The sequence below is a fragment of the Anolis sagrei genome, chromosome 5 (assembly GCF_037176765.1).
Source record: "Anolis sagrei isolate rAnoSag1 chromosome 5, rAnoSag1.mat, whole genome shotgun sequence".
NCBI classification, from domain to species: Eukaryota; Metazoa; Chordata; class Lepidosauria; order Squamata; family Dactyloidae; genus Anolis; species Anolis sagrei.
In genome coordinates, this window is record NC_090025.1 from 62,313,998 (window position 1) to 62,337,843 (window position 23,846).

A 23,846-nucleotide genomic window follows, 5' to 3' on the forward strand; every position below is an offset into this window, starting at 1 on the left:
CAAAACAACAAGCAATTTGTGACACGCAGGCAGTATGCTGTTTTGTATTCATTACAATGGACAATATTATGTCTGTGAGAGAAGATAGGAAATTACCACTCCATACAAAAAGAGGACCTGCATGGAGGGAATCAATACCACCCCCAGTCTTTGCTCATTCAGCTTCTGAAAATATAGCAAGGGATGTGTGTATACTTTAGGACTCATCTTCAACTGGCATGGCTCAATGCGATGGAATCCTGGGAGTTGTAGTTTGGTGAGGAACCAGTACATATTAGCAGAGAAGGCTAAAGACCAGGTAAAACTACAACTCCCTGGATGTCATCATGTTGAGCTGTGGCAGTTCAAGTGGGGTCAACCTGCATTCATTCTACACTGTACACAGATGCACCGAAGACAAGTTAAATAGTGTGTGTGTATGTGTTGGGAGGGGGATGGGCTCACATCCAAGTGAACTAAGGGCCCTACCACACAGTCCTACATTCCAGAAGATCAAGGCAGAAAATTCCACAATATCTGATTTGAACTGGGTTATCTGTGTCCACACTGCCATATATTCCAGTTCAAAGCAGATAATGTGGGATTTTATTCAGCTGTGTGGGAGAGGCCTGTGGGCACTGACCACTTATTTGACTTTCAAACCAGTACTGAAGAAAGTGGTTTTGCTGTGCTAATGATTGCACAGAAAATCCTGAAACCAGTTTGAGGCCTGGGTGGTGGTGATTATACAAACTGCAGAGCACTGATGTGAGGGGGGGGGGGGGGGGTGGTGGTGTCTCTCTTTGCACACTTGTGACAGTTTGAAGCCATCTTGGCTTCAAATGGTGAGTGTTGATGGGGCCTCTGAGACTGGATCTACACTGCCCTGTATTCCGGGATCTAGTCCCAGATTACAGTGTGGCCTCAGATAATCTAGTTCAAAACAGATATTGTGGATTACCTGCTTTAATATTCTGGATTATATGGCTGTGAGGAAGGGCCCTTAGTCTACACTGGCCAGATAATCTGGGATAAGGAAAATGTCTGGGATCAGATCCTGAGATAGAGGGCAGTGTAGATCCTTCCTGAGGTCCCTTCCACACATCTGAATGAAATCCCACATTATCTGCTTTGAACTGGGATGTATGGCAGTGTGGACTCAGGGCCCTTCCACACAGCCCTATATCTCATAATATTGAGGCAGAAACCCCATATCAGGCCCGTAGCCAGGATTTTGATTTGGGGGGGGGGGGGGGGCTCAGGATCTACCCTAGCAAACCTTTTGTATCATTATCCCAATACCCCCATGCATATGGGATATATTGAGCATGGTGATCAGATCATGATATGAATAAACATAACAGTTTAAATGATGTACTAGTAAAGCCTGAGAATTTCGGGGGGGGGGGGGGGCTGAAGCCCCTCAACCCCCCCCCCCCCCCCCGGGCTACGGGCCTGCCCCATATTATCCGCTTTGAACTGAGTTATCTAAGTCCACACTGAGGACCCTTCCACACAGCCTTATATTCCAGAATATCACATGTGGGATTTCCTGACTTGATATTCTGTGTGGAAGGGTCCTCAGTGTGGACTCTGATAGTAAAGTTAAAGGTTTTCCCCTGACATTAAGTCCAGTTGTGTCCGACTCCGGGAGCTGGGGCTCATCTCCATTTCTAAGCTGAAGAGCCGGCGCTGTCCGTAGACACCTCCAAGGTCATGTGGCTGGCATGACTGCATGGAATGCCATTACCTTCCCAAAGAAGTGGTTCCTATTGATCTATTCACATTTGCATGTTTTCGAACTGCTAGGCTGGCAGAAGCTGGGGCTGACAGTGGAAGCTCACGCCACTCCCCGGATTCGAACCTGCGACCTTTCAGTCAACAAGCTCAGCAGTTCAGCAGTTTAACCCACTGTGCCAATGGGAGGGGGGGCTCAGATAACCCAGTTCAAATTAGATATTGTGGGATTTTCTGCCTTGATGTTCTGGGATATAGAGCTGTGTGGAAAGGCCCTTAGATAACCCATAATATCAAGGCAGAAAATCCCAAAATATTTGCTTTGAACTGGGTCATCTGTGTCCACACAGCCATATAACTCAGAATATCAAGGAAGAATAACCCACAACATCTACTTTGAACTGGAATCTCTGAATCCACATTGCCATATATCCCAGCTCAAAGCAGATAAAGTGGGTTTTTTAAAGTGGATTATTCTGCCTTGATATTCTGGGTTATATAGCTGCCTGGAAGGGCCCTGAGTCCACAGTACCAAATAATTTAGCTCAATGAGGATTTTATACTGCTGTGTGGAAGGGACCATAGTGAGAGCGCATACTCAAAGGGGAAGCAAAGAGAGCAAAATTGGCCATCATAAGTCATAATTATGAGTTGCTGTAGGTTTTTCAGGCTATATGGTCATGTTCTAGAAGCATTCTCTCCTGACGTTTCGCTTGCATCTATGGCAAGCATCCTCTGAGGTTGTGAAGTCCTCAGGAGAGAATGCTTCTAGGACAGTGGTTCTCAACCTTTGTGATGCCGCGACCCCTTAATACAGTTCTATATGTTGTGCTAACCCCCAACCATTAAATTATTTTCGTTGCTACTTCATAACTGCAATTTTGTTACTGTTAGGAATCATCATGTAAATAACTGATATGTAAGATGTATTTTAATTCAGTGGATCAAATTTGGCACAAATACCCAATACGCCCACATTTGAATACTGGTGGAGTGGGGTGGTGGAACTGATTTTGTCATTTGGAAGTTGTAGTTGGTGGGATTTATAGTTCACCTACAATCAAAGAGCATTCTGAACTCCACCAATGATGGCATTGAACCAAATTTGGTACACAGAACTCCCATGCCCAACAGAAAATATTGGAAGGGTTTGGTGGGCATTGACCTTGAGTTTTGGAGTTGTAGTTCACCTACATCCAGAGAGCACTGTGGACTCAAACAATAATAGATCTGGACCAAACTTCACACGAATACTCAACATGGCCAAATGTGAACACTGGTGGAGTTTGGGGAAATTAAAGCTTTGTATTTGGGAGTTGTAGTTGCTGAGATTTATAGTTCACCTACAATCAAAGAGTCCCTAGAACCCCACCAACGATAGAATTGGTCCAAACTTCCAACACAGAACCCCCATGACCAACAGAATGTACTGGAGCGATTTGGGATGAATTGACAGTGATTTAGGGGAGATGTAGTTCACCTTCCACCTTTCTGATGGGTCTTTGGCGACCCCTCTGACACCCCCTCGCGACCCCCCCCCCCCAGGGGTCCCGACCCCCAGGTTGAAAAACGCTGTTTTAGGACATGACCATATAATCCGAAAAACCTACAACAACCCAGTGATTCCAGCCATGAAAGCCTTCGAAGCGGAGAGAGCCAAAGTGGCACATCATCATAACAGTCACCATGATAACAATCATAGTTATCATTCTCGTATTAGTAGTAGTAGCGTACCTTGGCCTCTGCCAGCTCGGGCTCTTCCTCGTCGTAGCCCTGTCCGGATTCATAGGCAGCGGCCGTGGCCGGCTCGCGAGCTCCCAGCAGCAGGAGCAGCACCAGCGCCGCCGCCGCCAGCGAGTCACCCAGAGGAGAGCAGAGTCCCAGCAAGTGCATCTTGGGCCGCGCGCGGAGACAGGGCGCCCGGCGGGAGGGAGCAGGCCTCCCCTCGGGACAGGCGCCCGCCACTGCTTCCTCCGCCTCCTCCTCCTCCCCGGGCTCTTGCCTCGCTTGCCCCGCTTCTCCAGAAGTTGACTGCGCGCTCAGGGCTTTTCCCCTCTCCGGAGGCGACCGGACATCCGAATGGGGCGAAGGAGTTCCCGCAGGAGGAGGAGGAGGAGGAGGAAGGGGGTTCCTCTCCAGCCGCCCCTTCCCTTCCCTTCCCTTCCCCTCCCTCCCCTCTCCTCGAGGCTTAGAGGCCAAGGAGGTGCGAAGCCGGCACGCGGCGCTTCCCGGAGTGGCTTCTTCTTCCTCGGGGATGGGTCCGCCGGGGCGCGGAGCGGGAGGACCCGCGAGGGGCGGCGGGCATGGCGGGAAGCGCCCTCTCCCTGCGCTCCTCAGAGGCGAAAGGCAAGAAGCGAGCCAGGCAGGCAGGCAGGCAGGCAGCCGGGACGTGTCCCCACCCACTCGCCCACACCGAGACCCACCCGCGTCTCCCGCGGCGCCTTTGGACACCAGGAAAAAAAGGCGGGGAAAGGTGAGGGAGGCAGAGAGGGAGGCGCGCGCGGAGGGAGGAGGGAGGGAGGGAAAGAAGGAGGGAGCGCGCCTGCCTCCCTCCCTCCCCCTCCTAAATTCCCCAAAACTTCAGAGCCACGCGCTGTTTTGAGTGCGCGCGCCCTCCCGCCCGCCTTTTTTTGCGCCTCGCTTTTTCAGCCCGGGGCTCCCTCGAGGTGGCTCCTGAGGGCCCTTCCACTCAGTCCTATATCCCAGCATAACAAGGCAGGAAATCCCACAATATCTGAGCGTGGGACTCAGATAACCCAGTACAAAACAGATGTTGTGGCATTTTCTATCTTGATATTCTGGGATAGACAGAGGCAGGCATCTCCTCTGCCATCAACTCTGCTGGGCCGGCCACGTTGTCCAGATGCCTGACCACCGTCTCCCAAAGCAGTTGCTCTACTCTGAACTTAAGAACGGGAAATGTGTGGAGGGGCCCCCAGAATATCAGTGCAGAAAATCCCCCAATATCTGCTTTGAACTGGGTTATCTGAGTCCACACTGCCATATATTCCGATTTAAAGCAGATAATGTGGGATTTTATTCAGCTGTGTGGAAGGGGACTCAGATAACTCAGTCCAAAACATGTGGGATTTTCTACCTGGGATACAGGGCTGTGTGGAAGGGCCCATAGTGTGGACTCAACCCATTTCAAAGCAGATATTGTGGGATATTCTGCCTTGATATTCTGGGATACAGGGCTGTGTGGAAGGGCCCTGAGTCCACACTCAGATATTGTGGGATTTTCTGCCTTGATATTCTGGGATATAGGGCTGTGTGGAAGGGCCCTCAAGATAACCCATGGCCATTCCACACAGCCATATAACCCAGAATACCATGGCAGAATAACCCACAATATCAGCTTTGAACTGCCATATATCCCACTTCAAATCAGATACGGTGTGGTTTTATACAGCTTTGTGGAAGGGGTCTTAGACTACGGGGCCCTTCCAGACAGGCCCTATATCCCAGGTTTTATGTTTACCCCAGATTCCACACTGACAAATGAGTCCACATCTATCATGTGGACTCATTTAATCCAGGAACCTTTCACACAGCCATATAACCCAGAATATCAATGCAGAAAACCCCACAATATTTGCTTTGAACTGGGTCACTTGAGTCCACGCTGCCATATATTCCAGTTTGAAGCAGATATTGTGGGATTTTTTGCCTTGATATTTTGGGATATAGGGCTGTGTGGAAGGGCCCCCAGAATATCAAGGCTGATAATCCACAATATCTGCTTTGAACTGAGTTATCTGAGTCCACACTGTCATATAACCCAGTTCAAAGCAGATAATGTGGGGTTTTATACAGCTGTGTGGAAGGGGCCTCAGATAACCCAGTTCAAAGCAGATATTGTGGATTATCTGCCTTGATCTTCTGTATTATATGGCTGTGTGGAGGGGCCCTCAAATAACCCATTTCAATGCTGATAATATGGGATGACATCCTGGAATATAGGGCAGTGTGCATCCAGCCTTGGTTGTGTTTTCCTGCATGGCAAAATGGGCTTGGAAAAGACCCTTGGGGTTTCTTCCAACTCTAGGATTCTAGGGGCCCTTCCACACTGCCATATAACCCAGAATATCAAGGCAGATGATCCACAAATTCTGCTTTGAACTGGGCCCCCTTCCACACAGCTCCATAAAATCCCACATTATCTGCTTTGAGCTGGAATGTTTGGCAGTGTGAACTCAGGGCCCTTTCACACACTGAATCGAAAGGACAAATAGGCTGTTCTGTGGGCTCTTCAAATAGACAGGAGCTCACGTTATCTTTAAATAGAAGTTATTATAATACACTATGTAATGAAATTTGAAAAAAAATGTTCCTGATTTAGGAAAAGACATTTATAACCAATTGTTCTTCAATGTTTTTTTTTCAACTGCCTTTGACCTTTTAGAAACTAGTTATGTTTAAAACTTTTGTGTGATGTAAGCTGCCTTGAGTTCCAGACCGGAAGCAGGATTGTTGCTGTTGTCCGCAACGAACAGCTTGTAGTACATTATAATAAAACTATAGTAAATAATAAAACTTTATTTACATTCTGCCCTATCTCCCTGAGGGAAACCTCTTTTGATTTACTGTAACACTTTAAAAAGTGGTTTCTATTCAAATCTGGAACATGTCGTCAGGGAAGTCTGTCCCTAAAAATAACCAGTATAATACAAGGTTTCTGACTCACCTCATGGATGAATCAAAGGGCTAAGGAAGCAGACCATCTAATAATATGCAAGCTGAGTTTGATGACAAGGATTTGACCACCCACTGTTGTTTATTTCTTATTTGTGTACTGCAGTGCAGTTAGCACAAAGCTGTTCTCAGTTGAAGTAAGCCACATAGAGAAGCTTTACTTCTGAGCTCAGTTCAAGGGATTGTTTTTGCCTAGGAAGCCCTAAATCAAATGTTTATGGCCCCATCTACACTGCAATATAATGTCGTTTTAAAGTGATGCTTCTTTGCAGCCTCAAACTCTCCTAGGCACATCTTCAAATGTCCTAGAACTGTGAGCTTTCCCCCCTCATTGCTCGATTATTCAATAATGACTCTTAAAAAGGAAAACAAAACATGTGAATGGTGGAAGCTTGACTTGTAATTTGTTATTTGAACAGGTAATCTTTATGTATGCTCATAGTAGAATCTCAGCAAAGGCACCATCCAGTCACCATATTTGCTCAATTATAGCTGAGATGAAGGTTTGCGAAAGATTATTGGGAGTAGAGAAAGGCAAACTGTTACATTTACATGCAATTTTGGGTGGTTTGGCATAGTTTGAGAACAAGAGACACCAAATATTGTGCTAGGGTTCCCACCCCCCTGAACATTTTGAGGGACTGCCAGAGGACTTCAGAACTGAAGTTCAGGGGCTACAACCTTTCACACCTCTGGCATAAAACATGACTGTGAGGGGAAGTCTCTTATGTTTTTCATGTTAAACCAGGGTTCTGTGCTACTGCTTCTGCTCAAATAAAGGTCATTCTGCTCAGGAAGCAATGTGCTAGCAGCTACAGGAAATTTGGCTGGGAGCTGCCCATAAATCCTGGAAGGGCTTTAGTAAAACCGAATAACTGTTACTGAGCTGAGGACAACTTTCTGATTGGCAACATCTTCTTCTTCTTTTCTTTTAAGTTAAATTTAAAAATTGGCAGTTTGTGCATAAAATTAATTGAAGTTAGCTTAAACAATTTCTCTTCTCCCCCCCCCCCCCACCCCCATATAATTGTATTGCAAATATATGAGGAATGGGGAGGGATATAAAATTTGGCATTTTTAACGTCTTACATTTTCACCTTCCATTTCTGCCTAATACTAAAAAGGTTTCAATTATGTTAAAAAAGAAAAGAGAAATAATAATGATAATAAAGAACATTTTTTCTATTCTAAAACAGAAAGATAGAAAAGTGGGTATACAGTGTTTTGAAACAAAGATAGTTGAGAAATGGAAAATAGAAAGCCCTAACTAACATTTCCTACTCTGACTGCTGTTTTCTTCATAATAAAAAAAAACTATTTTTTTTTGTCATAAAACTTCTTATCACTGGTAGAGTAACGTTCAGGATCCCTTGGATACCATTGGGGATCACGTTATTCTTGTCACTGAGTTCTTTATTTTTCGTTTTCTTATTATTCTTACATCTCTGTACTACTAATTGCCCCTTGGTGCTATAGAAAACCCAATATTTTCATTTTCTTTTCCTCTTTTAAATAGCCAATAAAAGGTTGCTATTCTTTAAACTTGGCATGATCTGGCAATTGTATAAGCCTAGCCGAATTGTATTATTTGAAAGGAACTATAGATGGAGCCTGGTGAGCCTCTGAGTGATATGGTGTATTTTTGCCCCTGGTAGGCAGCATATTTCTCGAGCCATCCCATCTGGTCTGGAAATGACAGTTTCCGTTCCTCTAAGACTGTGTAATTCTCTTCTCAATCATGGCCTTATTATCTCACCTGTAATGGTTCTTAATGGGGTCAGTATTTCCCTCATTGGATCTTCTTTTTGTGGAAGAGAACCTTTCCTGGAAGCTTCTTTCTGGTCTTTCTGATCTTTGAATCTTGGTTTGTTGACATTGCAGTCATTTCTGTAGTCAAGTTTTTTTATTTTTGAATATTTGTTGTAGTGCCTCCTTTGGCCACTTTCACTTTTAGTAAACTGTTGCTTACAGTCCTTTTAGTTATTTCCCTGTTTTCTGTATTTTAAGCTGAATTTAAAGCTCTATGGTTTTTTTCTATACTTTTCTCTATGGTTTTAGAGAAATTAATTCAGTTCTACCAAAGGTGTTGTTTGGACATCTCCTGTAAACACAAGGCCCCTTCCACACAGCTGTAGAAAATCCCACATTATCTGCTTTGAACTGGGTTATATGGCGGCTGGGCTTGGATAATCCATCTCAAAGCAGATATTGTAGATTATCTGCCTTGATATTTTGAGTTATATGGCTGTGTGGAAAAGTCCTGAAACAGGTCAGTTAAAAGGCCTGTCTGGATGGGCCCTGGAATAGCTGCCTCAGTGAAGCAAGCAGACCATTAATCCTTACATGATTCCAACAAAAAAGAAAATAAATATGTACAGAAGAAAATATTAAATTCCTGCAATGTATAATGGAAAGATTTCTGCATTTGAAAAACATAGTATTGATGCATTTGTACAAAGATATACTATATTATGTAGAACCTTGCAGTAAATTCTTTACTGTTTTCTTCAAATCATTCATAAGTATTATTTGAAAGGAACTATAGATGAACTAAAGGCAAAATTATCCTAAATTAATTCATGAATTCCTCTAAATATAGTTGTCTTCAGAGCTATGACCCCGCAGTGCTATTGCCAGATCTACACAAATTTATTTTAAGACCCTAAGTGGTTGCTAAAATCAGATAAGCACATTTTATAAAGCATTGGATAGTCTGTGATAACTACACTTAATATACGTGAGTCTGAACCAGAACAATTTCAAGCGTTCTCTCAAAGGAATCTTTCAAGTACTGCTACTACAGTCCAAGCCTTTTAATTGTGTTACTGTGTATTGTACAATATTCATCTGTCAAGCACATTCCTCTATCCTGTCTAGACATACCTGATATGGCTACATTTTGTACAAATGCATAACAACAGAAAGAGTTGTTGAAACACCACGCTGTTTCTTAGCAGAGTATCTATGAATGATAGGAAATGTCAGGTGAGCAAACAAAATAAGGAAATAAGGACTGAAATGTCAAGATGGAATGTGAGGAAATATATCAACCCCTATTCATGGCACAATTATTAACTGTGTTTTTTGACTTCCCACTTTGAAACACATGTGACCTAATACTGAAAGATATAGTAAAGTTAGAGTATTCATTTACTTTTGTTATATGTTAAAGAATGCTCATTCTGAAAGCTCCTAGTATTACCAATTGTGCAGCTTTTCTATTTTTTCCTGCTTAACTGATCTTATAATGGAACAAAATATTTAAGAACTGGTGGAGAAACATGGGGATATTACAATGGCAATATGATGCTGTCTGTACGCATATAGTATCTTGTGAATGAAGCACAGCAATTTCAAGATGAAGCCATTGTCTGGGAGCATCCCATATTGTAAGGATTACTTATCACAAATCAAAGATAACAGTTAATTAACCTGCACAATAGTACCTAGGATTTTGTGTTACTTGCTTAGATAGTTTATCAAACCATTAGCAATATCCAGAAAGTGTGAAATGCTGTTGGGTACTTCCAGATGAAAGTGCTTACTATGATCTGATTAATAGCTCCAACCAGAGTAGACTGACTTAAATAGTTACAAGTCCAAGCCTGAGTAAAACCTAATGATTCAACTGATCCACATTAGTTGAAATAAAAATATGACACAGATCATTCATGTAAGGCAGTGTTTCTCAACCTTCCTAATGCCGTGACCCCTTAATACAGTTCCTCCTATTGTGGTGACTCCGAACCATAACATTATTTTTGTCGCTACTTCATAACTGTAATTTTGCTACTGTTATGAATCGTCATGTAAATATCTCATATGCAAGATGTATGTTCATTTACGGGATCAGATTTGGCACAAATACCCAATACTCCCACATTTGAATACTGGTGGGGTTGGGGGGTGTTGATTTTGTCATTTGGGAGTTGTACTTGCTGGGATTGATAGTTCTTCTACAATCAGAGTGCATTCCGAATTCCACCAACAATGGAATCAAACCAAACTTGGAACACAGAACTCCAATAACCAACAGAAAATACTGGAAGGGTTTGGTGGGCATTGACTTTGAGTTTTGGAGTTGTAGTTCACCTACATCCAAAAAGCACTGTGGACCCAAACAATGATGGAACTGGACCAAACGTGGCACAAATACTCAATATGCTCAATCGTGAACACTGGTAGAGTTTGAGAAAAATAGACCTTGACATTTGGGAGTTGTAGTTGCTGGGATTTGTAGTTTTCTGAACCCCACCAACAATAGAATTGGGCCAAACTTCCCACACAGAACCCCCATGACCAACAGAAAATACTGTGCTTTCTGATGCTCTTTGGCGACCCCCTCTGACAGTCCCTCACGACCCCCCAGGGGTCCTGACCCCCAGGTTGAGAAACCCTGATGTAAGATTTCTGATGGATTCATAGGTGAATGTCCCTTTCCTTGAAGTCCTTCTTTGTATGGATGCTCCAGTAGTTGTTTTCTTGAGGTCTACTGAATAGTACTACAGGTCATTTTTTTCACTAGTTATTTTGATAAACACACGTCTTTAGAGGATCTGTTTGAAAAATGTAAAGCAGCAATCGTGAAGATGCAACTTTTGAAATAATTTTAGATAAAGCAGAAGTTGAAATATGAGCATTATGTGGAGTTCACATATCTGAACCACTTTATTATATATGAGGCTTCCATTTAGACTGGTTTAGAACCTACATCTAGTTCAGCTTGCAGCAGACTATTGTATTAGTGCTGGCTGCTTATTCCTTCCTGAGCCTTACTACGACAATTTGTGACTAAACTATCTGGAAGAACTCCCCTTGTCCCTGTAATTCAGTAAATCCCTAAGACCTTCTGAAAATTCCCTGTAGTGACTCTCTTCTCTAAGATAGTGTTTAAGCTGTGAACACTCCCCCCCCCCCCCAATTATTACTTACTTACTTAGGTGATCCCTTGTTCTCTGAGTATGATGGCCTTCCAAGTGTAGTATCTTGGCGGTGGGTATGTAGGTGACTGTAGAGCCCTATCCTTGATCTGCATGTTTTACAGTGAGGGCATTTGGACAATGTAGCCAATCCAATGGAGTTGATGTTGAAAGAGCATTGCTTCAATGCTGGTGGTCTTTGCTTCTTCCAGCATGCCAACATTTGTCCATCTGTCTTCCCAAAAGATTTGCAGGATTTTCCAGAGGCAATGCTGATGGAATCATTCCAGGAGTTGGATGTGACGCCTGTAGACAGTCCACATTTCACAGGCATATAACAGGGTTAGGAGGACAATGACTTTATAAACAAACACCTTGACTTTATAAACAAGCACCTACAGATGTCCCGATCCTCAAGCACTCTCTGCTTCATTCAGGAAAATGCTCCACTCGCAGAGCTCAGGCAGTGTTGTATTTCAATGTCAATGTTGACTTTAGTGGACAGGTGGCTGCCAAGGTAACGGAAATGGTCAACATTTTCTAATTTACAACATCAAGCTGTATTTCTGGCATTGCAGAGGGATTGGCTGGTGCCTGTTGAAAAAACTCTTTGGTTTTCTGGATGTTCAATGACAGGCCGGGCTTTTCGTATGCAAAGGTGTTTAGAGTGGCTTGTAGGTCTTCTTCTGAATGCATACAGACTATGTTATCATACAATACATTATCATACCCAAAATTATATATGAATATCAGCATATATTGATTTTTTTACCTTTTTTCTTTGGCTTTCCCTGATTGTTAAATGTCAAATTAAATTTTAACCAGACCTCTGGTATAGGAAACTAGCATTTCTTTTGCATTCAACAGGAACTTTGTTGTGAAGACCAACAGTAGTGTGCAAATATTTGGAGGTTGCTAAGGATTAGCAAAACAATATGCAGTCATTCTTAAAACTTATGTCCAAGCTGTAATTGACCGATATGAGTTTGATTTTGTGACATATGAAAATATATTTGACTAAAGGAAACTGCTTTTCCCTAGGGTGTCACCAAAACCTGGGCAATCCTGTGTATACATTTTTGAAAAACTGGTCTAATTTCCTGTGAGCCAGTAAAACATTTTAAACGTTTTACATAGTGATGCAGTTCAGAAGAATCAGAATTCTTGAATGGCTGCAAAAAAAAAAAAAAAAACATACTTAAGGTGTATTTTTTTTTTTACCAAAGAGACATGTACAATCTCTGTCATGTGTAATCAGAACCATGTAATGATATAAATAGCTCCAGATTCCTGAGAGGAAATATTTGAAGTCAATATAATAACACATATTCTCCCGTAATAAAGTGTGACTCCTACTGTGTTATTCTGACTCAAAGTATTTTCTGTTTCCCTGCTCTTATTTGTATTATAGGATAAAGGGACACTGAAAATGAATGTCCATCTAATTACAAAACTAACAGCTAAATCCAAACCTTGAGTCATCTTCCATTATACAAACACACTTTGTTATATAGCATAGTATCCATAACATTATTTCAATCTAGTTTCATTTCAGTCTCTTTGTTCCTAAGGTTCACTTTAAATTAGTACACCTATTGATAAAGATAAATTATTTGACCTGGGATTTGTGCATGCATGGAAAAGAACCACAAGTGCAACTGGAGCTCTGGCTTTTCTTTAGGGCAGTGCTACTCAAAATAGTGGTCCTTGAACTGTGAATTTTCCTCCACCATTGACTGCTAGTTCCCCGCAAGAATCTAGGAAACAAACCATTGTATCCAATGGGCACAACCAATGTACTGGTCCTTGGCACAGTGGGAAAAAATGTTTACTGGTCCTCCTCTCATCTGGGTCCTACCATTTTGGAGGACTTTCTAAATAGGCTCATCATTTAAAAACGCTGAAAATTGTCTTGCTTCTTTAACAAGGAAAATAACTGTATGAGACGTGCAGAGGATTGTGTTCTGGGTTGTTGTAGGTTTTTCAGGCTATATGGCTATGTTCTAGAAGCATTCTCTCCTGACGTTTCGCCTGCATCTATGGCAGGCATCCTCAGAGGTTGTGACCTCACACACACACACACTTTAAAAATGTACCTGATCTGACTTACATACAAATTCAATTGAAGAACAAACCTACACAACCTATCTTGTTTGTAACTTGGGGGCTGCCTGTATTACAACTGAACAGTGCTGAACAGAGTGGAGTGCTGCAGGGTTCTTCCTGGGCCCGCTTCTGTTCAACATCTTTATTAATGACTTAGATGAATAGTTAGAAGGCATGATAATCAAGTTTGCAGATGACACCAAATTGGGAGGGATATCCAGTACTCCAGAAGACAGGAGCAGAATTCAAAATGATCTAAACAGATTCGACAGATGGGCCAAAACTAACAAAATGAAGTTCAACAGTATCAAATGCAAGATACTACACTTAGACAGAAAAAATAAAATAGAATGGGGGATGCCTGGCTCGATAGCAGTATATGTGAAAACGATTTTTGAGTCTTCGTGGACAACAAATTAAACATGATCCAACAATGTCATGAGGTAGCTAAAAAATCCAGTGAGATTTTGGCCTGCATAAATAGGAATATCGTGTCTAGATCCAGGGAAGTCTTGCTACCCCTCTATTCTGTCTTGGTCAGACCACACCTGGAATACTGTGTCCAATTCTGGGCACTACAATTAAAGGGAGATATTGACAAGCTGGAATGTGTCCAGAGGAGGACGACTAAAATGATTAAGGGTCTGGAGAACAAGCCCTATGAGGAGCAGCTTAAAGAGCTGGGCATGTTTAGCCTGCAGAAGAGAAGGCTGAGAGGAGGCATGATGGCCATGTATAAATATGCCATTACTTGTTGTACACCGCTTTGAGTCCCCTCAGGTGTAAGAAAAGCAGAATATAAATGCAGTAAATAAATGATAAATATGTGAGGGGAAGTTATAGGGAGGAGGGAGCAGCCTTGTTTTCTGCTTCCCTGGAGACTAGGACATGGGACAATAGCCTCAAATTAAAGGAAATTACAGGAAAGAAGATTCCATTGGGAAGAACTTCCTAACTTTGAGATGGGTTGAGCAGTGGAACTCTATGCCTCGGAGTGTGATGGAGGCTCCATCCTTGGAGGCTTTTAAACAGAGGCTGGGTGGCTATCTGTCAGGGGTGTTTTGAATGCAGTTTTCCTGCTTCTTGGCAGGGGGTTGGACTGGATGGCCCCCAAGGTCTCTTCCAACTCTGTTATTCTATGATTTGTCTCTTCAACGGTAAATCCTGCTTGGAGGAAAAACTTCCCCTGCATATCCAGTTTTATCTCTAAGGCATTCATATTGCTTCCCTGCTCTTTTTTACTTTTGTCTTGTCCTGAGCTTAGGCAACACATTGCTGTGTAATATGTATTGATTGTTAATTTTAATATTGCTGTATACAGTACTGTTTATTCAGGCCACTTCTAGAAGCAAACAAGAAGCAATGTAGTTCGAGTATCTGATTGAGACATTGGGAGACGAGGGTTAAAATTACCATTTAACCATGGAAATCTACTGGATGACCTTGGTGATGTCAGACTCTCTTGGCCTTAGATGAAAGCCAGGGCAAACCCCTTCTGAACAAATCCTGCCAAGAAAACTCTGTTGCCATTTCTGATGTGAAGGTGTGTGCCAAGAATTATATGAAGAATTCATATTAAGGTTTTAGTTGTATTGTTTCAAGTCCGTACACATCTCTAATGATGCCACGCCTCATGTTTCAATAAAGATGTAATGAAGTAATGCTTTGACTTCTGTATTACAGATCAGGAAAGAAATACAAAAGGAATGTCAGGAAATAGGCTAAACCTTCTGTAAATCAAAACATGAAATACTATACAGTCTTTTCCAAAGCCACTGAACACTGAACAGATTATGTCATAGCCTGTGTGACTGTTCTCTGTTTAGTATATTGGCTAATACACGTTCCAGATTTATTTGTTCTCAGAACAAAACATTAACCCCATCTAAGGTTCCCTTAATCCTTTTTCCATGCTTAAGCTCATTGTTCACTTAGTGTGGAGTAGAATAAATTGCATTCTGCCACCCTATTACACCTATATAAACATCACTGTACTGGCAGTGAATTAGTTTCTGGGCAAAGTACAGTGTTGCTTATTAGTTCTGCATGGTTTGGGTCTGGGCTACCAATGGGATTGCCTTTTCCCTCATAATCTTCCCTGTACAGTAAGGTTCTCTGTGAGATATTTACTCCAGTCAGCAAGGATTAGGCTGGCAACAGTTACCTGGATGACTTTTCCCTCTGTCACCCTTATTTTGTGGAATGACCTGGCAGAAGAGATTTCACAATGGAATACCCAATAAAATATGTCTCTCCCAGCAGGCCTATCATAACTATTTTTAAATCGTGAATGTTAAGTTAAGAGTTTTGAATTGTGTGCTGATTGTTTTAATGTACATTGATTTTATATGTTCCTTAAACTGATGTTTCAACTGATTTATGTGCTGTATGTTTTAAATATGTTTTGGTATTCCATATATATCCATGGGGAGAGGGGGTTAAGAAATCACCATCAACATCATCATTACCACTACCACCACAAAACAGCTCAATAGACAGATCTTAAATTTGTGTAGGAGAAGTGGATGTGAAGGTGATGACTTAAAGGGAGAAAGGGGAAGAAATTGATTATTTAGTTGTAATTTTCATTAGTGGCTTGAAATAGTTTTCTCCACATAGAGTTTGAAAGGTCTGGTAAACAACCCCTTCCATGATGTATGCTTGGGTTAGATTTTATCTTATATTTACCTTATTTGTACAATCTTTGGAAGATGTTTTCTTGTGTTAGGTCAGAAGCAAAGCCTAGTATGTGTACTCTACCTAGAGGGCAGTGATAATGCCAAACACATGGATTCATTCCACATATTAACCTTTGCATTTTGCCCTGCACATTTACCCCAATGTTAATGAAAAGAAACAGATATAAATAGAATATTGAAACATAATTTTAGAGGATTGTGTTGAAAAGAACTGGTACACAAAATACATGATATCAAGTGGATTTTGAAAGCCTGTGGGATTTGTCATTCTATTACTACTGAAACATCCGAGTAAGATCCTGCCTCAGATGAAATTACATTTTTAAAGACACATGAAAGATGCCTCTGTAACCAACTTTCTTATAACAGTAGTGTGAACAAATATAGTAAAGCATACTATGTGTGGTGAAACATTATTTTTGACAAGTTGATAAAGGTGCCTTACAACTTTATCATCCTATATAATACATGTTGTAGGCAAATGTGGAACGATAGTATCAGTTGCATATGCTGCATTTTTTTTTCATTCCAATACACAGAAGAATCTTGGACCTGCTAAACTGGCCCAAATGCAAAGTTCCAAACTGCATTATATGGCAGTAGAGAATGAGTTTTAAAAGTATATATTAAAAGCACCTTCTTGAAATTTGAGTGCTGTTCCTGATGATTTCACACAATTTTAGTAGATTTCAAATTCTTCTTCACATCAATTTCATGTTAAAGTTAAAGTGTTCTTATTGCTGAATGTTTAATTTCATCAGGTTAACACTAGGAGCTTCATTGCACTGCAATATTAGAATATGCTTAAAGCTGTGTGCTGAAAAACATTACTATAAATAAACCTTAAAGGCATTGCTAAATGAAGCTATGGGGATTATCCGGAAAGTAGGGTTACAAGATTTTTTAAATTACAAAGAAGGAATATATTTTAATAAAACTTACATGGATAGTAGCATAGGTATTACATTATTTTTCCACATAATCGCCATTCAGTTCAATACATTTTGTCATCCATGGGACAAGTTTTTGATGCCTGTGTCATAGAAGTTTCTCTCCACCTTTTCAGTTAGTTCGTCACTTCAGTTTTCACCTCGTCGTTGTTGGAAAAGTGTTTTCCACCAAGGTGTTCCTTCAATTTAGTGAACAGATGATAGCCACTAATGCTAGATCGAGGCTGTGAGAGGTGTGGCTTAAAACATCCCAAACAAATGAAGTCAACAACTCTTGTGTTGCATGAGTGGATGGCATTGTGGGCGCGCATTTTCATGAAGGAGACAGACTCCTGCTCTCAGCATCCCACTGTGTTTGTTTTGGATGGCTCAGCAAAGTTTTTTCATGGTCTCACAATATATTCCATACCCATTTTGACCCATGCTGTCTTCATATTACGTCCTCTCCATAAACTGAAACAATTTCACAATTAATTGTAGCAGTGTTCATGCCCTTAGCATTTAGGTAGTGTATTACAGCACAAACTTCACACTTGGAAGGAAATCAAATGAGGATGCTCATCTCTAACCTTCACCACAATTCCAGTTGATGAGCTACTGATGACTGGCACTGTTCGTTCGCTTCTGCTGGTTTCCCACTACCAACTTCCCCCAAGAAACTTTCCTGTGAGAGCTACGTGCCTTGTAACTTTACTTTCCAGATAACCCTCCAATATTCCAAAAGAAAATGGCATAAAGTGATAAATAGTGTGGCCTAAATGGAAATATGTACATTCCCCATTACACCATGTATGGTAACAATAGCCTGTATTTTGTAGTTCTGCTGGGTAGTAGAAAGAAGGAAAGCTTTAATGATTTTGCTTTACAGTTAGTCAAGGTCAGACTGAACTTAGAATCAAACAGAGCAACTGACAAAAATACTCCTTTCCTCAGAAAGGCAAGGTGAATAACAGTGGAGAAGGTTGAGCATTTCATCAGTTACTTGGTTTGATGTATGCAGAGTGTGGAGATTATTACAACAGTGCTATTCATTCTTTCTGGTTGGCTTGAGTACTTGACCTTATATGAGGTTCCTCTCCACCACACACTAAACTAACCATTGTAATTTTAGTGATATCGGCTTAATAGCTTAAAAGCACAGTAACAAAATAAAGAACCTGCAATTAAAAAACCTCAGGATATTTAACCTTTGGCCTTCTAAGCGGGAAGAGAGCAGGGTTGTTAACAGGCACACAAAGGGAAGTGAACTATGAACATTGAAACTCAGGCTGGGTTTGTCTATTCCTGTTGTCTCCCAATATAGCAGTATGATTTCTTCAGCCATAAAAAGATGTAATTGAACTGAATCCAATTTTGTAACTTGATATAGTTCTAGCTAGGAGCAGCAATTGCCAGTATGGTTTCGCCTAAACATTTTATATCTCCTCTTGTAGCTTGCCTCCTACATACGCTAAAAGGAGAATGTTTCATCTGGGACTATTCACCTTTGCACTGGCTATAATCTCTGACCTATAGACTCACTGAAGTGGTAAATTTGTTTGGACTCTATTGCTTCAAAGACTGCAAGTGGTAATTTCATGAGAAACCTTGCCTGTGACATCTACTTTTCTGTGAGGAACTCTTTTGTATATATGGAGAAGCACCTGTGATAATATCTTTGTCTAAAATATGACATCACTGGTATAAAACTATCATCTTAGTTAAGTCTCATTCATAAATCACTGACTGAATAGAATACCCACTGTCCATAGACAGAATCATCACATTTCACCCTAAACAGCATTTTAAAAAATCCTATGTCTTACAACAACAACAAACTTTATTGATATACCACTGTTTTCATGCCCATGTAGGCTTACCTTAGAAGAAATGTACTGGGGGTAAAACAAACAACCAACAAACCTGAAACTGCAATTCTAAATACCCTTTGCTCCCGGTGAATTTTCTTTCTTCAAGAGATTTACTTGTGCACAAACATGTTTGTTTATGATACATTATGCACATTTTAAAAAGCAAATACCATGGAACCAATTCAAAACATAGGATCCAGTTGCTATAACATAACTTGCAAGTGAACTTTCCATTTGTGTTTCCTCTGTGCCTGATAATGTGGATTTTTTCCCTTCTCCTTTCAGTCAACATTTCTGTTTAGAATGGGAATGTCTTTTGGTAAGAATAATACTGGCAATAGGTTATGAGCAGTGGGAGTTGTGGATCTGAAACAGAATCTAGTGAAGTCCCTCATTATTTCATTTTGCTTTATGCAGTAGGGATAAGCAAGGAAAAAAGAATTAAAAGATCAAAAGAAAATTAAGTACTTCCTATGAATTAGTTGGAAAGCTGAGTGCTAAACAGTGTTCATTGTTATGGATACAGAGCTCTGTTCATGATATAAGAAATATCTATCTCTATTAAAATAACCAGTGGGAACATTATTTTATTTGTGTGTTTTGTGTTGTGTGTAATTAAAAACCTGACGAGGAGCAGTGGTTTATAGCCTGTCAAGAAATTCAGGGTTGGCTGATTTTAGATGTCAAGTGGTGATGAAGAACAGTGAAGAAACAAGAGGACAAGAGTCTGAGAAGCTGCAATGGTAGGCATATAGTAAAACCGAATATAAATTATGAACCTCTTCCTAGAACCTAATAAACCATGAGGACTTAATCTTCACAGTTAGACAAACATCTATTGAACCCATTCATTTTTTGTGTCTGATGTAAAGTCTCATCCATATACTATATTCCATTTTAAGTCACTTGGATTGAAGCCAGTAAGAATCTCATAACTGTGACCAAATAGAAATTAAGTGGGAGTATGCTGCACAGTTAATGATCGAAACTGTGCAATGCATGACAGAACAGTATCAAACTGTAATAGTAAGTAATTGAACAGTTATTTGAAAATTTGTGCTCAATTTACTTTCTCAGCTCTGTCTTCATTAGTTTTTTTTTCCATGACAGGAGTGACTTGAGAAACTGCAAGTCACTTCTGGTGTGAGAGAATTGGCCATCTGCAAGGATGTTGTCCCAGGGGACACCTGGATGTTTTGATGTTTTACGATCCTTGTGGGAGGCTTCTCTCATGTCCCCGCATGGAGAGCTGGAGCTGATGAAGCTCACCTATGTTCACCTCAGATTCAAACCTCTGACCTCTCAATCTTCAGTCCTGATAGCACAATGGTGTAACCCATTGCGCCACTGGGGGCTCCATACTTATTGCATTGAAAATTATTGTCCAAAAGCTTGGTCCCATAACCATGTTTTTACTTTCTTTCTGAAAGTCAAACGGGAGGGAGCTCACCTAATTTTGCTGGGGAGGGATTTCCACAGCTGAGGGATTACCACTGAGAAGGGCCTGTCCCTCATACCCACCAATTGCTCCTTCAAAAAAGGTGGGACCACGAGTAGGGCCTCCTCAGAAGATCTTAATCTCTGAGATAGAGAGAGAGATATGTTTGGACAGGTAAGCTGGACTGGAACCGTTTAGGGCTTTATAGGCTAAAACCAGCACTTTGAATTGTGCTCAGTAGCAAACTAGCAATCAGTGGAGGTGTAACAAGGGGGTTATGTGCTCCCTGTATGCCACTCCGGTGAGAAATCTGTCTGCCACCCGTTGGACCAGTTGAAGCTTCCGAACAGTCTTCTATGGCAGCCCCACATAGAGTGCATTGCAGTAGTCTATTCGAGATATAACAAGAGCGTGGACCCACATAGCCAAGTCTGGCTTCTCAAGGTACGGGTGCAACTGAGCACAAGCTTTAATTGTGCGAACAATCCCCTGGCCGCCGCCGAAACCTGAGGTTCTAGTATTTTATGTTGAAGCAATATACAGTTAATTAATTAAGATCATTAAGCCCCTATTACTGATGCAACTTTCTCAAGAGGAGACATATTTCAGATAACAGGCTAGAGGATTCAAATAGCTGAAATTGAATATATTTCCATTGTGATCTAGTCCCATGTGTTCTTTTTTCAATGAAGATTTCAAAACTTCAAATGTCACATGCTATTAATCATAGGGACTTGAGTCTCTCCAATAATCAGAAGGAGTCGATAGGATTGGCAGAAAGCCATTATAAACTGCAAGACGATTAGTGAGGTCTTTGCTTCTTGGTAGACATAGGCAATAGAAATGCTCGCATAAGGCTCCACTCAGCGGAACTACGGAACAATAAAAAGGCTGCAGGGCCCATGGCCTCTGCACTCTGATTCAGTAATGCAAAGATAAAGTGGAATTCACCGGGACTTGTCAGCTTTGAAACATCTCCGTTCAAATTTATTTCACCAAAGATCAAGTGGAGAAAGTTAATCTAGTATTTGAGATACTTAAATCTCATTTTCTTAGGCAGCTTTACTCCTGTATTTGTTTCAATGCACATTAGATAAAATATATTATCACAACATAACTGTCTGTGTATTTCAGTATACAGTAAATGCAATAGAGCGAAAGATACTAGTGTCATAGCTTCTGGGCTACCAGATAGATAAACTGATAAGAATATGGCACAGCAATTGCTGATGGTCCAGATGATGATTTCCTTACTAAAGGTTTTTAAGTGTCACCTGTGCACTTTTTCATACTTTCTGACAATTTCAATTTTTTCATTTAATGAACATTTATCTATAAATTTAAATATATATATAATCAAGGCTTTCTAAAACAATCACATTTTTTGACGTGGGGGGGGGGCAGTAAACATTTAATTAGACGCTTATGCAGTGGACCCCTGGTATTGGCTGGAATTTGGTTACAGGACCTCCTGTGGATATCAAAATCTGTGGATGCTCAATTTCAATTATATATTCAACAATAGAATATAAAATGTTATCCTTTATATAAAATGGTAAAACCAAGGTTTGCTTAATATATTTTTGGGGAAAGGAGGGGAGCGTATATTCAAGCTGTGGATGACTGAATCGGTAGATAAAGAATCCATGGATACGGAGGTCCAACTGTATACAATTGTCAGTTCTACAAATTCATTTTTCATTTTCATTTGAATTTGAATCATTAAGTCACTCATTAACTATTTAGTTACTAATCCACATGAGAGCACAAGTAGAGATTAAAAATAAAGCAGATTTAGCTAGATTATTATATAGATTTTATCTCTATGCCAAATATTCTACTTTGCTATCCTAATAGAATGCTGTATATTTTTCTAGTTTCCTATCGCTGTTTAGCTTGATCCAAAAATGGCTGTGTTGATCTGTGAATGCTAAGATTTACCAATTTTTATTCTTCCAATGAGCAATAATAATAATAATAATAATAATAATAATAATAATAATAATTTATTTGTACCCCACTACCATCTCCCCAAGGGACTCAGTGCGGCTTACATGAAGCCGAGCCCACAATACAACAATAAAAACAATAGCAACAGCAATGCCCTAAACACTAGGTATACCTCCATTAAAAATATCTTAATGCTAGCTTTGCATGCAACCACATCTTAGAATTAAATTATATAAAGTGGCCACAGGAAAACCCTTGCGAATAAAGGTTTTAAGTGCCTTTCAAAAGCAATCTTTTCTTGTGAAAAATTCAAACTGAAATCCTAAGTGGATATAATCAATGGTAATTTTTGTATCAGTCCACTACACATACCCTTCCTGCAATGGCCACTTCAGAATGTGGTCAAATACTTCTGTTATAAAGTTACATGGAACTTAGCCCAGAAGCAACCTCTTGATGTTGGTCTCTAAAACAACAGCGTATAATGAAAAACTCCAAAATAGTCCAAGTGAGTCTCAAAATGGTAGCAAGACTCCCAGCACAGAGAGAGGTTTTTGGTAGGCTTGGCAAATATTAGATATTTTGTAGATCTGGTAAGAGCCTGTGGCAAAATCTCTCAAGTATTTTGCTTTCTGAGATAAAGTACAAATGCCCTCCATTTCCCCTGAATTCAGCTAGACTAGTGGAATATTATTATTTATTATTTATTATTATTTACAGTTCTTATATTCTGCCCTTCTCACCCCGCAGGGGACTCAGGGCGGATTACAGTAAACACATATATGGCAAACATTCAATGCCAGTTTGACAAACAACATTTAACAGACAAAGGCTATTTAACTTTTTTTCTGGCCGCCGGGGGAGCTGCTGCTTTTCATCATCCATCAACGACACCGATGAAGTTCTTCCGCATTCCACATTCCCCGGAGTCTTCTTTCTTTATGGCCTCATAAATTAGTTAAATTTAGCCTCCCACACAAGGTGGTACCTTATTTTCCTACTTGACAGATGCAACTGTCTTTCGGGTTGCAAAGGTCAACAACGGGCTACACAATGGCTGGACACCCACTCCAGCCCGGGCTGGCTTCGAACTCATGACCTTTTGGTCAGAGTGATCTTAATGCAGCTGACACTCAGCCAGCTGCGCCACAATCCCGGTGGATTGATCCCCCATTGCATTTTAAATATGCTGAAGGCACTAGATCTGGTCTCATTCTGGAAGCCAAGCAGGATCAAGGCTGATTAGTACTTTAGATGGACAAAATACCAAGGAATGTAATATGTTGTAGATTATATTTAAGAGAAAACCAAGGATAGACTACCTTTAATTATTCCTTGCCAAAGAAAAAATTCTAAAATTTGAGGGGATCACTATATGTCAACAGCTGACTTGGAGGCAAGTACACAAAGAGCTTGCAAAGTACAGGGCAGGTCTTGAGTATCACAAAGCCTTGCTATGTTCCCCTCCCTATTTGAAACAGCTTTGTCTGCTTCTCAATATGGCTTGCCCTATTATTTTCACA

General features: G+C 40.7%; 1 protein-coding gene across 2 annotated transcripts in view; it reads right to left on the reverse strand.

Annotated features, from left to right (window-relative positions):
• VEGFC (vascular endothelial growth factor C) overlaps positions 1-4,173 on the reverse strand; it is a 54,737-nt gene extending 50,564 nt beyond the window's left edge. The window contains exon 1 of one of the 2 annotated variants that reach the window (XM_060778682.2): positions 3,451-4,173. In XM_060778682.2, coding sequence (XP_060634665.2) covers positions 3,451-3,609 — 159 coding nt within the window. In that variant the 5' untranslated portion in view covers positions 3,610-4,173. The remainder of the gene's footprint in view (positions 1-3,450) is intronic. The other variant, XM_060778683.2, reaches the window with a different exon arrangement.
• Between the last annotated feature and the right edge of the window lie 19,673 nt (positions 4,174-23,846).